At 41.1% G+C, this 14,506-nt stretch overlaps 1 protein-coding gene across 1 annotated transcript in view; it reads right to left on the bottom strand.

The window, feature by feature from the left end:
- Positions 1–13,343, bottom strand: part of FAM20B (family with sequence similarity 20, member B) — a 72,977-nt gene extending 59,634 nt beyond the window's left edge. Inside the window, exons 1-3 of the mRNA XM_011968043.1 lie at positions 12,824–13,343; positions 6,714–6,800; positions 2,472–2,581 (exon numbers count right to left, since the gene is read on the bottom strand). Coding sequence (XP_011823433.1) covers positions 2,472–2,581; positions 6,714–6,800; positions 12,824–13,200 — 574 coding nt within the window. The 5' untranslated portion in view covers positions 13,201–13,343. The remainder of the gene's footprint in view (positions 1–2,471; positions 2,582–6,713; positions 6,801–12,823) is intronic.
- Positions 13,344–14,506: the final 1,163 nt, after the last annotated feature.

Genomic DNA, 14,506 nt, shown 5'->3' with positions numbered 1-14,506 from the left:
GATCTGCCCACCTCGGCCTCCCAAAGTGCTGGGATTACAGGCATGAGCCACCATGTCCAGCTGGAGAAAGTATTTTCAAAAGACATATCTGACAAAGGACTGTTAGCCATACTATACGAAGAACGCCTAAAACTTGACAGTAAGAAAACGACCAACCTAACTTAAATATGAGCCAAAGACCTTAACAGACACCTCAACAAAGATATACAGATGACAGATAAACATATGAAAAGATGCTCTACATTATATGTCATCAGGGAGATGCAAACTAAAACAATGAGATACACCTATTAGAATAGTCAAAATCCAAAATATGACATCAAATGCTGCCAAGGATGAGGAGCAACAGGAACTCCCACTCTCTGCTGGTGGGAATGCAAAATGGTACAGCCACTTTGGAAGACAGTTTGGCAGTTTCTTACAAAACTAAATGTACTCTTAATATAATCCAGAAATCACACTCCTTGGTATTTACCCAAAAGAGCTAAAAACTTATGTCAATACAGAAAGCTATACACAGAGGTTTATGACAGCTTTATTCACAATTACCCAAACATGGAAGCAACTAAGATGCCATTCAATAGGTAAATGGATAAACTGTGGTACATCAGACAATGGAACATTAGTCAGCAATAACAAGAAATGAGAAATCAAGCCATGAAAAGACATGGAGGAACCTTAAATGTATATTATTAAGTGAAAGAAACCACTCTGAAAAAGCTATATACTGTGATTCAACTATGAAACATTCTCGAAAAGGCAAAATTATGCAGACAGTAAAAAGATCAGTAGTTGCAAGCGGATTGGAGAGAGGGGTGGAGAATGATGAATAAGTAGAACATAGAGGATTTTTAGACCAGTGAAAATACTCTGTGTGATACTATAATGATATATACATGTCATTAAACATTTGTCCAAACCCACAGAATGTGCAACACCAAGAGTGAACCCGAATGTAAACTATGGACTGTGGGTGATTATGATGTGTCAACGTGGGCTCATCAATTTTAACAACGGTACCACTGTGATGTGGGATGTTGATAATGGGTGAAACTATGCGTGTGAGGGGCAGGGGTTATTTGGGAAATCTCTGCACCTTCCTCTCAGTTTTGCTGTGAACCTAAAGCTGCTCTAAAAACAATAAAGTCTTAAAAACACAACAATAACAACAAGGTGATGCTGAGGTCAGATGATTATTAAAAACTTCACCTCCAGTCAAATCCCTCTACCCGCCCTATTACTTTCCAGTCTTTATGCCCTTGTTCTCATTAATATTCCCATTATTTTGCCAATGCCCTTTCCTCTTTGCTGCCTTGGTAACTCATACTGGTTCTTCAATACTCAGTTCAAGTGTTAATAACCTCCTCTACAAACCCTCTGCTTTTCCCTTCCCCACACTTCATACAATGTATGAGTTAACCATTCGTGAGCCTTTGAAGAGCAGGTACCCTGACTTATTCTTCTTGGACTCTTTCCCTCAATCCCAGCACCCACCAGGAATTCATGTTTGCTAAGCATAAAATTGAACAACCAAAGGTAATTAGAAAATATCTGATACAATATCTAACACTGTATGCTTTTGGTTATCTATAAGAAAAGTACAGCCCAAGCCTTATAAGTTGAAATTCTGAATGATGAATCTGTCATAAGTCCTTTAAATATTCAGTTTTTCCTCATTTTAAATGTAAATCCACTCACTCTAGCAAAAAGCAAGGTGAAGTTCATCTTGCAATGTCTGTTTCAACAGTCACGCCCTAATGCAGAGCACTGTATCACTGAAAAAGAGTCAAGGTGAAGAGGTGGAAACAAGAAACCACAGCCCTTTTGGATTCTTCCCATTCTCATCTTGCTCACAAGAACAGGAGTGAGAATTTTAGCTCAGATCTCTTACCTCAGAGTTAAGATAATGGAAAACAGAGGCCAGGGGCAACATAGCCAGTTTCAGGCACGATGAGTTATAGGTTAACCCTTGAAGAAGTAGTAGGCCTATTGATCTTCCAGGTCCAAATACAACCTTACAAAAGAATTTCTGAGCCTCCCAAAGAGTTGCCTTAAGATTTCCTCAATTCTAAGGAGATGGAGACAGTTTCCAAGAAAACATATATATACACATATGTAAAAACAACTGAGCCAATGATATACAAACAATAACCAATTTAGGCCAAATTCTGAGTTTGAGACTTAATAGCTCTAAGAGAAAGCAGAAGGAAATAATCACCTGCTTTCACTATCACTAAATTACCTCACTTCCTATGTCACAGACAACACAAGAGTACACAGGAAAATTTCAATTTCCTGCCATCTCCTTTAGATTCATTTTCCCAAATAACGTGAGAGCTGGTTGTCTGATTTGCTTTTGTATTCCCTTAAGTTCTTTAATTCCTAAAAGTCAGAAACCAGCTTGCTCAACAATGCCCCATTTTAACTTATTAATCACTCCCCTATATAAATGTCCTCTACAATCTTCTTACCTACAGTTAGGAAGGTGCTCAACAGCTGCTCCGTGGCAACAGGTTTAATCTCTGTCCGAAGATTAACAAATCTGCCAACCACCAAGGGGGCTCGGCGGAAACCCAGAATCCTGGTTTGGAAGATTGAAAAATAGAAGAGAAAAATCTTAGGGGATGTTTTTTAAATAACAGTCTTAAAAATTACAGTTCATCACGTCAAATGTGTAAAGGGTTTTAGCTAGTAGGTAAATCTAATTTTTTCGAGGCACATATTTTTAGGAATTTAATGTCAAGGTGTGTGTAATTTATTTTAATATACACTTCAGTAAAAAGAATAAGACAAATCTGATAAAATGTGAACAACTGTTAAATCTACAGAGTGGGTATATGGGCTCATTATACTATTTCTACTTTTGTAGGTTAGAAATTTTTTCATAATAAAAATTAAAAATAGATTTTAGGAAAGCATTAGAAAAAAAATGGAACCCAAACTCACATATGGGTTCAAATCTTTAAATAAAACAGCACATTGATTAAAAAAAAAAAAAAAAGCAGACTGATCTAAAAGGATAAACCCACAGAGCAAATTAAATAAATAATGTGAAGATACCTCTAATAATCTAAAAGGTTGAAAACAATAATTTATTTTTAAAAATGAAATTTCCTGGCTAAAAAATATACACTAACTGAACAAAAGTTGGAGAGGCAGAATTTGGAACACACAGAAAATTTATAATGAAGAAAATAAAAATCACCTATAATTCCACAACCCCAAAATAATTACAGGTACTGACATTTTGGCATATCAGCATGTTTTCCCTCTAAGTGTGGGTATATAAACACACACTCACACTTATGTATACACATACAATTGAGATTACATCGTAAGCAGTTTTATATCTTGCTTTTTACTCATCATTGTATCATGAACCTTTTCCCAGTCATTTGAAAGCCTTTACAAATGGGTATTGTTTAGGGCTTCTGATTCTGTCCTAAACCCAGTCTTAGAAAAACCACAAAGGCAAGTCAACAGATTTGTCAAAATAACATAGAAATCCAGAGATCCCCCCTGAGGTAAGGAAAGGTGGTTAAATCTGACTGTAATGAAGAAATAGCAACCCAAAGCAAAAAAGTATCAGGATCCACAAATGAAAAAGGTTGGGAAGCGTTTTTTGTGTGTGTGTGTTTGTTTGTTTGGTTGGCTGGTTGGTTGGTTTTTGAGTCTCACTCTGTTGCCCAGGCCGGAGTGCAGTGGCATGATCATAGCTCCCTGCAGCCTGGAACTCCTGGGCTCAAGTGATCCTCTCACCTTAGCCTCCCTGTTAGCCAGGACTACAAACACATGCCTAGATTGGGAAGTATTTTTTTCTCCCCATTGAAAATTGCCAAGCCCAAGAACAACAGCCAGTTTAGCATTGAAGGGCAATGTTACTGTAGCACTTGAGGCTGGCTACAGTGACACTTAACAAAAGTGACAGGAGGATTGGCAAGAGAACATCTTTCAGACTTTGAGGTAGGGAAGGACTTTTAAATACAAGACTCCCAAAGCACAAGTCACAAACTGAAACATTATAGTTAGTTACCATCAAAAGTACACAAGTACTCTAAGTTAACAAATAGGTGTCCTGCTGTGAAAAGACAAACTTTGCCAGTAATGGGGAAATACAAAATAGCAATGAAATAACAATGAAATATCACTTTACATATATATCAACAAAACTTACTGTGTTGGGTAATACAAAACACTGGTACAGAAATGAGGAATTTTATGCCTGTTGGTGTCCAACAAACAGGATGGGGGGGTTGGGGATGAAGAAAAGAGGCAAACAGATAAGGTCTTGGAAAGCCTGATTCTAGTGTGCCATTAAGTGAGGAGTAGGATTTATCCAACTGTACACCACTAGGTCTTAAAAGGGGCAGCAAAAATTCATGGTATTGTACACATGTATCTAAGCTTTTCCATATCAATAGATGTTTAGGTTACAACCAGTTTTTCACTACTGAAAATGCTACAGCTAAGACTGTTGTATATATATCTTTGAGTTTTGTATTCTTTCTCTAGGGTACTTCCTAGAAATGTCTTAGATATGTGTATAAAAAAGCAGTTATTTGTTCAAACGATATAAACATTCCTTAATGTTGATACATTTATCCTTAATTTTGATATACAATGCTAGGGTTCTTAACAAAAAGACTGAAACAATTAACAATGCCATAAGCAGCATATGAATCTCAATGTATTCCTCCCAATAAAGTATTATCTTTTTTTTAAGCTTTGCCATTTTCAACAGGTAAAAACAGTATCTCAACTGAATTTTAAAAAATTTCTGGTGAGGATGTACTTCCCCCTGCCCCCACATATTTATTAGCAATTGATAGTGTTTGTGCTCTTAACCCATTTTCTAACAGAGTTTTAACATACATATATAGATTTGTATAAACACATATTAAGGCTATTAATACACAGATTATATTAGATTCAAGTGTTTTCTCCGTTTGTTGTTTGCTTTTAAATTTTGTTTGCTGTTTCTTCTGTTCATTATTTTATTTAGTCAAGACTATTGAATTTGTGATTTTTATGTTACTGCTTTTATGTTTACAAAATCCTAATTCAGAAAAAGACAAACATATCATCTTTTTTTTTTTCTGGTTTCCTTATAAATTCATTTTTAGGCTGAGCGTGGTGACTCATACCTGTAATCCCAGCACTTTGGGAGGCTGAGGTGGGCAGATCACCTCAGGTCAGGAGTTCCAGACCAGCCTGACCAACATGGTGAAACCCCGTGTCTACTAAAAATACAAAAAATTAGCTGGGTGTGGTGGCATGTACCTGTAGTCCCAGCTACTCCGTAGGCTGAGAAAGGAGAATCGCTTGAACCCGGGAGGTGGAGGTTGCAGTAAGCCAAGATCAGGCTATTGCACTCCAGTCTGGAGGACAGAGTGAGACTCTGTCTCAAAAAATTTTTTTATTTATTATTTTATTTTATTTTATTTTATTGAGACAGTGTCCCACTCTGTTGCTCAGGCTGGAGTGCAATGGTGTAATCACAGCTCACTGCAGCCTCGATCTCCCAGGCTCAGGCAATCCTTCCTCCTCAGCCTCCCCACTAGTTGAAACTACAGGAACACACCACCACACTCAGCTAATTTTTGTATTTTTTTTTAGTAGAAACGGGGCTTTACCATGTTGCCCAGGCTGGTCTGGAACTCCTGGGCTCAAGTGATTCACCCACCTCAGCCTCCTAAAGTGTTGGGATTACAGGCATGAGCCACTGCATCAGTCATAAATTAATTTTTTAAAACAAATATTGTGAGCAATTTCTTTTAAAGTTGGCCAATATGGCCTGATGAAAGAACTGGTTAGCAGAGTAACTGGGATACCAGACAATTCAGCTGCAAGGTTCTTGACTAGTAACCTGCTGGGGAAAAAAAAAAAAAAAAAATAGAATTTTCCTAGTTAACTTACAAACTTATAATTCACATCTATTTTCTTTCTTTCTTTTTTTTTTTAAAGACAGAGTCTCACTCTGTCGCCCACGCTGGAGTGCAGTGGCACGATCTTGGCTCACTGCAACCTCTGCCTCCCAGGTTCAAGTGATTCTCCTGCCACAGCCTCCCAAGTAGCTGGGACTACAGGTGCCTGTCACCACGCCCAGCTAATTCTGTGTATTTTAGTAGAGACAGGGTTTCACCATGTTGCCCAGGCTGGTCTCGAACTCCTGAGCTCATGCATTCTGCCCACCTTGGCCTCCCAAAGTGCTGGGATTACAGGCGTGAGCCACTGCGCCCGGCCCTTTCCTTTTGTAATTATTCTGGTTTTTGAAGCTGTGCATAGTTTGTATAAAGAACAATAAAACTCATATTTCACGCTATATGTTTCCAGCACATGGGGATAAGTCAGCATTACTTACTTAAAACAAATACATAACAAAACAACAGGACGGCTAGGCCCAATTAATGACTAGTTCAATTCAGATATTTAAGTTCAAAGTTTATTTACCAAGAATATCTTCACTGATGATAATAACAGAGCAGGCCAGAAATGAAATGGCCTAAAGAAGCACGGAATTAAAATACTTTAGTATTCCCAGTGCCAACCAAATTATGAGACTCATACAAGTGTAATGGAACTAGTCAATTAGCTATCTAAAAGGGGTAACAAGTTACTTATTAGTGTTGCATCCTTTTGAAGGAGTCCATGAGTCCTCTTCAAGATATTTGAAAGTAAACAAAATGAACATAACCTGCTGTGATCATACGTACCTGTCCAAGTGAAAGGCTGCTACCTCTGCATTGTGTCTATCATAACCGGCATATGGTTCCCCTTCCACCACATAGTCTCGGCTATACCTGCAAAGTGAATGGGAAGCACAGATGTATACATGGATTACACCAGTAACAGGTGACAGCACAAGTGGTAGAATACAAGCTTTAGCAAGCCTGATTCTGCTATAGTCACCTTCTCTGTCAACCCTGAGAACAACTGTGGATTAGCATGAATTGCCGGTAGATGGAGTGAAGATGAGGTAGAGAAGGAAACTAGAATTCTCTATCTACGTCAGCGATCATTCTAAGAACAAAACACGGAAGATGTCATTTTGCCCCACTAAAGGGCTTTTGATGTAGTTTAAGTACAGATACAAGGTAGTTTTCTAGAAGACAAGGACTGTCTTTGTACCACCAGCACACTGTTATTAAGCACACAGTTGGTGCTTAATAAATGTCTACTAAAACGTTTATTAGACTGACCTGAAGAAATGAAGAAAAACGTGTAATTAAAACTTTTGCTGGCCAGGCACGGTGGCTCACACCTGTAATCCCAGCACTTTGGCAGGCCAAGGTGGGTGGATCACTTGAGGTCGGTAGTTCAAGACCAGCCTGGCCAACATGGTGAAACCCTGTCTCTACTAAAAAATACCAAAATTACCCGGGTGTGGTGGTGAATGCCTGTAATCCCAGCTGCTCAGGAGGCTGAGTCAGGAGAATCACTTGAACCTGGGAGGCAGAGGTTGCAGTGAGCCGAGACTGTGCCACTGCACTCCAGCATGGGCAACGGAGTGAGGCTCTGTCTCAAAAAACAAAAAACTTTTGCTTACCAGAATGGCTGTGGCAAAGCTTATAAGAGAAATTTAAATTTGGGGGAAAATGGTCTGATATAACTCAATCTTTATTAATGGGAAGGTAATGGTGCTTTTGAAAGAAGTTGTTTGAATAACCATTCTTGTTCTTTTTTTTAAGTTTATGATGTACAAGGAGTCCTGGACTGGCAGTGGGAAGTGGGTATGGCTGCCATTACTTGACTGGGTAAGCTTGAGCAAAACTTTTCTCTTCTCTGGGTCTCAGATTCCTTATTTACAATATTAGGGGCTGGACTAAGAAGTAATTTCTAAGGTCTCTTTCATCTCAAACTGCATTCTGATGATTTTCTATCATATGCATGACATAAGCAAAGGATAATGAAGACTGGCATATTTCTTTCTACTAATCATTTTAAAAGATAGAATTTAAATGTGTTAATTGGGAAGAAAAAAAGCACTTAATTCACCTATGTTCTCTACTGGTCTCCTGCATTTCCCGAATCTAAAGGAGACCTTTTAGACTTTACAATGGACCTATGAAATAGAAATCAATTGAGACTGATATGGAGAAGAAAAGTTCCACTAAGGATAGTTGGCTCTCCCATGCTAAAACAGCAATAGGGAAGTGGAAAACAGTATAAAAGGCAGTGAACCTCAACTTAAATGACCTTAGAATATACAGTGAAATCATCTCCACGAAACCTATCTTCAAGGCAAAATGATGAAGCATTTGTTAGAAGACAGCCACGTTGATCACCATCTGGTTGCGCACCAGTTTCTTCTTAGCATGGTCAATATACCCAAATGTATTTGTTTGTTTGTTCCTAGTGCAAAGGATTACTTAGGAATAATTTTTAAAAAGGTTTATATTAGCTCCCTCTAAATTAAAAGTCAAATTTGAAATACCACTGCAGCAAAAAGCTGACACTATTCAGGTACTGTTCTCTCTACTACAGATGTAGGCTATCCTTGAATACTTTATTTTTAGTACTCCAGGGCAGCCACAGGAAGGTATGTGGTGAAGTGCAGTACGTTCCTTTCAGTGAAACATTAGAGAGCTTTCCAATCCATCTAAAGGCTGCTCGGAGTAAAATGCAAAAGCTTAGAGAAATACAGGAACTTCGGGAGTGGGCAGGAGAGGAAAAGACGGCGGGAAGAGAAAAGGAGTAAGAATCAAAAGAACTACATTGAAGTCAGGCCTGAATCCTTAGCACATGTTTTGGTTATATGAAATACGGAACTCTGGATGTCATTTTTCTCACCTGTAAAATGGACAGTTGAACTAGCTGATCTCCAAGGTCCCTTTTAGTACTTCCTAAGATTACTCATTCACTTCTACGTAGCCGCTCCTAGGCCCCTGCCTTCTTGTTCTTTTTCCAACATAACTGCCGTTTTTGCCTGTGAAAATCAATTACTTCTAGAATGGAAATAGCTACATTAAAAAAAAAATTACCCTTACTTACAATGTAAGGCAAAATGTGTAAATAAAAGTGTCACTGTATTCCTATATATATCATCTACCTATACTGTACACAACTTGTATCCCTGAGAGTAGGACATGGATAACCAGGCTCCAGAAATGTTAAAACCACAAGTGGCTATTAGAGAAAGGACTTAGATTCTCTTCTTACCAGAGAGTGATCCATCTTAAGCCACTGACAGAGCAGCAAAATTCATACAGTAACTGCCAATAAATCATTCCTATCCTTCTGCTGAAGGACATCAGAGTCTGACCAAGGACATTAATCTTCACTTACACCAGGACAAAATAGCCTCTGAAGCCCTTGGGGTCAGAACAGCATTTTGCTGGGTGTTTAGGGACTAGAGTCAATTTCTGCAAGCACTTAAACTTACACCCACTTTCCCCAGCCTGCGATAGTTGCTGATATAAAGCAGCACAAGTCAGTATGTACACCGACTAAGAAAGTTAACACCTATGGCAGGGGCCGAAAAAAACCTTGCTGAGTTGGAGAGGAGAGTGCCCTGGAGCTGGGAGTGGACACAGGCTGTTCAGGAGGTGATGGGGGAGCACGGGGCCAGAGTTTGACAGAAACAAAGAGCAAAGGTAGGATAATGCTGAGCAGAGAGAGGGAGACCAGACAGTCAGGGGCTTGACCTTAGGCTGTGGAGGCTGGGTTTTGTCTGGTGGGCAATGGGAAGTCCCTGGATGGTTTAAAGCTGGGGAACAAAGTGATAATATGAATCTTCTGGGGAAGAACGGAAGTGGTTTCCAGGATGGTCTGGAGGAGGGAGGTAATGAGAAGGCTGCAGTGGTAGTAAGAGATATAAGATGAAGCAAGAAGTGACTAAGGTTATGCATTTATCTGTTGCTACCTCCCCTACTCATCAGTCTGGCCTCTCCTCCCTCCACTTACATCTTGTCCGAACATTTCAAGCCTATGCTGCAAAGTACCTGGTTTAACACTGCACACTCTTGGGAATATCTGTCTTCTAACACACTTCCTGCTGTCCCATCTCCCCTTCAATTCCCTAGTGTACAAGTGGTGGGTGTGACGAGGATCTCATTTTTTTTTTTTTTTTTTTTGAGACGGAGTTTCACTCTTGTTGCCCACGCTGGAGTGCAAATGGCACGATCTCAGCTCACTACAACTTCTGCCTCCTGGGTTCAAACGAATCTTCTGCCTCAGCCTCCAGAGTAGCTGGCATTACAGGCACGCGCCTGGCTAATTTTTTGTATTTTTAGTAGAAATGGGGTTTCAGCATGTTAGCCAGGCTGGTCTCGAACTCCTGACCTCAGGGGATCCACCCACCTCGGTCTCCCAAAGTGCTGGGATTACAGGTGTGAGCCCCTGCATCCAGCTGGATCTCCTCTTATTTAAACACAAAATGCTCACAACTCATCTCTTTATTTTATTTTATGTTTTTGAGATGGAGTTTTGCTCCTGTTGCCCAGGCTGCAGTGCAATGGCGCAATCTCGGCTCACTGCAACCTCTGCCTCCCAGGTTCAAGTCATTCTCCTGCCTCAGCCTCTTGAGTAGCTAGGATTACAGGCACACACCAAACGACTGGCTAATTTTTTGTATTTTTAGTAGAGATGGGGTTTCGCCATGTTGGCCAGGCTGGTCTCGAACTCTTGACCTCAAGTGATCCGCCCACCTCGGCCTCCCAAAGTGCTGGGATTACAGGTGTGAGCCAGTGTGCCTGACCATCTCTTTATATGCAAATTTTGTTTTTGTCTTTAGTTTGCCTTTTTCCATCACTCCGTTTATGCTGCTAATCTCTCAGGCCAAGAAGTCAAAGACTATACTTCAAAGCTAAATGCGATTTTTGATGATGGGTGCTCCACGTCATCACTTATGGGAAACAAACAAACTTAAGAGAATTCCATGTGTGTGGCAGAATACAAGCTGCTTACAACTCTAACAAATCTGGGTTCAAACTTCCGTACCACTGATTAATGTGAGATGACCTTGTCAAGTTAGTTACACTCTCTAAACCTCAGTTTCTTATTCTGAAAATAAGAACTGAAACTGTACACAAAGGTTAAACCCTCCTATAAGGGTTTAAAGGATTAACAGATACAAAAGTACTTAGTGTAATCCCTGGCAAATAGTGTGCGTTAAACAGAAATTAGATCCCAGGCCCACATAACCACTTTTTTTTTGAGACAGGGTCTCACTCTGTCACCCAGGCTGGAGGGCAGTGGCATGAGCACGGCTTGTTGCGGCCTCAAACTCTTGTACTCAAGCAATCTTCCCGCCCTTCCACTTCGGCCTTCCAAGTAGCTGAGACTACAGGTGCACACCACCACACCTGGCTAATTTTTTATTTTTTATAGAGATGGAGTCTCATTACGTTGCCCAGGAGTGATCCACCCACCTCGGCCTCCCAAAGTGCTGGGATTACAGGCATGAGCCACCAAGCCCAGCCCCGATCAAACTTTTATTCTCTGAAAGTCTACCACATTTTTTAACTTTCCTAATTTCCACATCACTGACATATATTTCCCAGTTCCAGACCAATAGTGATCCCTTCGATTTCTGGGCTCCCTATACATTCATGCTCTGACGGCCTTTTATTTACTAATAGTTGGGTAAGAAAGGGAGTTGAACTTTGTACATCTTTTCCCTACATTTCTTCTGCCACTCCAGAAAGAAATCTAAAGTCATGTTATAATTTTTTCAAAAGTTCTACTGAGGAATTAAAATAATGTTTAGTACACAAAAGATTTCAGACGTTACAAACTTTGGGAATATTCATTGGTAACTAACTCCTCGCAAAAGAATACAAATCACCATCATGATGTTAACCTAATTCAGATTCATACACTCAGAAAACGTTTTTAGAAAATTAACTATACCCTCCAAGCTGTCTTGTGTAGAGAAATAAATAAATAAATAAATAAATAAAAATAATTATGTCACAGAATTGTCACACAAATTATCTCTGTAGATCCCTAGGAAGTCCAAAGGGATCATGAACAACATACATATTTAGTTACTAAGGTAACTAAAATGGCCCAATTCTTTACTTAAAACAGGTGAAAGAAACAATGAGAGATGTATAGAATAGCTGTGGTCTGAGACACTGACACCAAACCCTGGTGAGGATGTGGAGCAGCAGGAACTCTCATGCATTGCTGGTAGAAACACAAAATGGTATAGCTACTTTGGAAGATAGTTTAGCAGTTTTTTACAAAATGAAACGTACTCTTACCATGTGGTCCAGCAATTATGCTTCTGGTATCTATCCAAATGAGTTGAAAATTTATGTCCACACAAAAACCTGCACATGGATGTTTATAGCAGCTTAATTCACAATTGCCCCAAACTTGGAAGCAACCAAGATGTCGTTCAGTAAGTGAATGGATAATTAAGCTGTGGTACATCTAGACAATGGAATATTATTCAGTGATAAAAACAAATGAACTATCATGCCACAAAAAGATATGTAAAAATCTTAAATGCACTTTACTAAGTGAAAGAAGTCAATGTGAAAGGGCTTACACACTGTGATTGCAACTATATGACATTCAGGAAAAGGCAAAACTACAGAGACAGTAAAAAGACCAGTGGGTTACCAGGTGTTCCGGGGCAGAGAGGGAAAAATGAGTAGGTAGGACACAGAGGATTTTTAGGGCAGGAAAACTATTCTGTATGATACTATAAACGCAGATTCATGTTAAGTGCTAGAAAAGACTTTAGAGATCTAGTCTACCCCTCTTATTTTACTGAAGAGACTTCCAAGAGAAGATGATAAAATAAATCTTATATAAAACCCAAGTTAAATCAATCAACCAACTAGCACATGCAGTTTCCCAGATGAAAACTTACCGCTTAGGTTTGAAAACAACTTTCTGTCCTCCTTCAAGTATCAGTAAGGCTTTCAGCTGTGTCCCTTTATAACCCACATCAGCTTTAATGATTTTCTTGGTGGCCATGGCATGCATGATTGCCCCCAGCTCTGGTGTCTCTTCAGGGTACACTTCCCGGGGAACCACCCACTGGGCTGCAATCTCCCAGGGAGACTGCAAGGTATGGTCCAGCTTGGGCGCCAGCTCCACCCGCAAGCCAGTCATCATTCGGTGAAAGGCCCTCTGGTCCTCCCGGTTGGCAGCTGATGTATCTAAGTTGTCAATCAGGAAAACTTTGGTGAAGATAAAAATGACAAGGAGAATTGCTAACAGCACGACTCGCTGCTTTAGCTTCATGTTGACCTCTTTTCCTTCTCCCCTGACCCACTCTTGCTCACTTATTAAGGAGAGCTGGTGGTGATGGTTAGCAAGAAGATTCCATGATTATACACATTGGTCCATTTCTTCACTGATGCACCTTCCACAGTTCCTGCAAGCCCAAATACAGAGCAAAATTTGATCAAAAATTCTGTCCTTCCACCACTGAATCTTTTGCAAGCCTCTAATACATGACTCACCCTTTTAGGCTTGCTAACCTTGAGCTCAAGAAGGTTCAATAATTTAAAATTAACTAGTCTGGAGAGGGACCTAAAGATGGCAGCAGCAGCCCATCTGGAGCAGCTGCTGCAAAGAAGCCAGCCGCAGTGGGAGAGGCATGGCCAGGGCTGCACACTCCATGGAGCTGGCAGGAGCTGGGAACAGGCAGGAGCCCTGCCCTCTTCCAAGTTGTTGGAGCAGGTGCCCCACACTCCTGGGTGCAGCTGCAGCCCCCAGCCACAGCTACACCCACAGGCTCAGAAATGCCACTCCTGCTGCCTGGCCTCTCCCCACTCCCAGCACCCACTCTGGGGTGGAGCAAAATTGTGGCCGAGCCCAGGTGATGCTGCGACCTGGCCAGGTGTACATGTGGTTGGGGCAGTGCTGATACACCAGGCCCCTGCTGTCTCAGCCCACTCTGGACTTTGGGCACCAATGAGCATGGGAGGGAGGCCAAGGGAGGAATGAGGCCGGCTCAGTGTAGGCCTGCAGGCATCCCTTGCTATGAACAGCCTGGGCACTGTGGATGACATGAATGGTGGCAGGAGGCAGGCTCCTGGGCGGAAAGGGGTGGGTTTCCGGTGAAACCCCACCTTCAAGCCAGGGACGGCCTGAGGCATGGGGGCTAGGCTGTCAGTTCTGGTTAAGAGTCCACAGACCAGAGTGAGAACTTATGGTGCTTTTTCTGGGCCCACCCATGGCCACCCATGGCCAATCAGCACACACTGCCTCTCTTCTGAGCTCATAAAAACCCTGGACTCAGCCAGACTCAAACAGATGTCGGGACAACCTGCATGCAAAAGGGATCTACCCACTGTGGGTCTCCTCTCCACTGAGAGCTAGACACTCATCAGAACGACATGGCTGCAGAAAGAGCTACCCACTTTGGGTCTCCAGAGAGCTGTTCTATTGCTCAATGAAGCTCCTCTCCACCTTGCTCACCCCCCAGTTGTCTGCATACTTCATTCTTTCTGGGCATGGGACAAGAACTCAGGACCTACCAAATGGCGGGACTGAAAGAGCTGTAACGCAAACAGGGCTGAAACACACCCCCTGCTCACCATGT

The sequence above is a fragment of the Mandrillus leucophaeus genome, unplaced genomic scaffold (genome assembly GCF_000951045.1).
Source record: "Mandrillus leucophaeus isolate KB7577 unplaced genomic scaffold, Mleu.le_1.0 Scaffold825, whole genome shotgun sequence".
Taxonomy (NCBI): Eukaryota; Metazoa; Chordata; class Mammalia; order Primates; family Cercopithecidae; genus Mandrillus; species Mandrillus leucophaeus.
The sequence above is the reverse complement of the archived record's forward strand: the minus strand, read 5'-3'. Positions and strand labels throughout refer to the sequence as shown.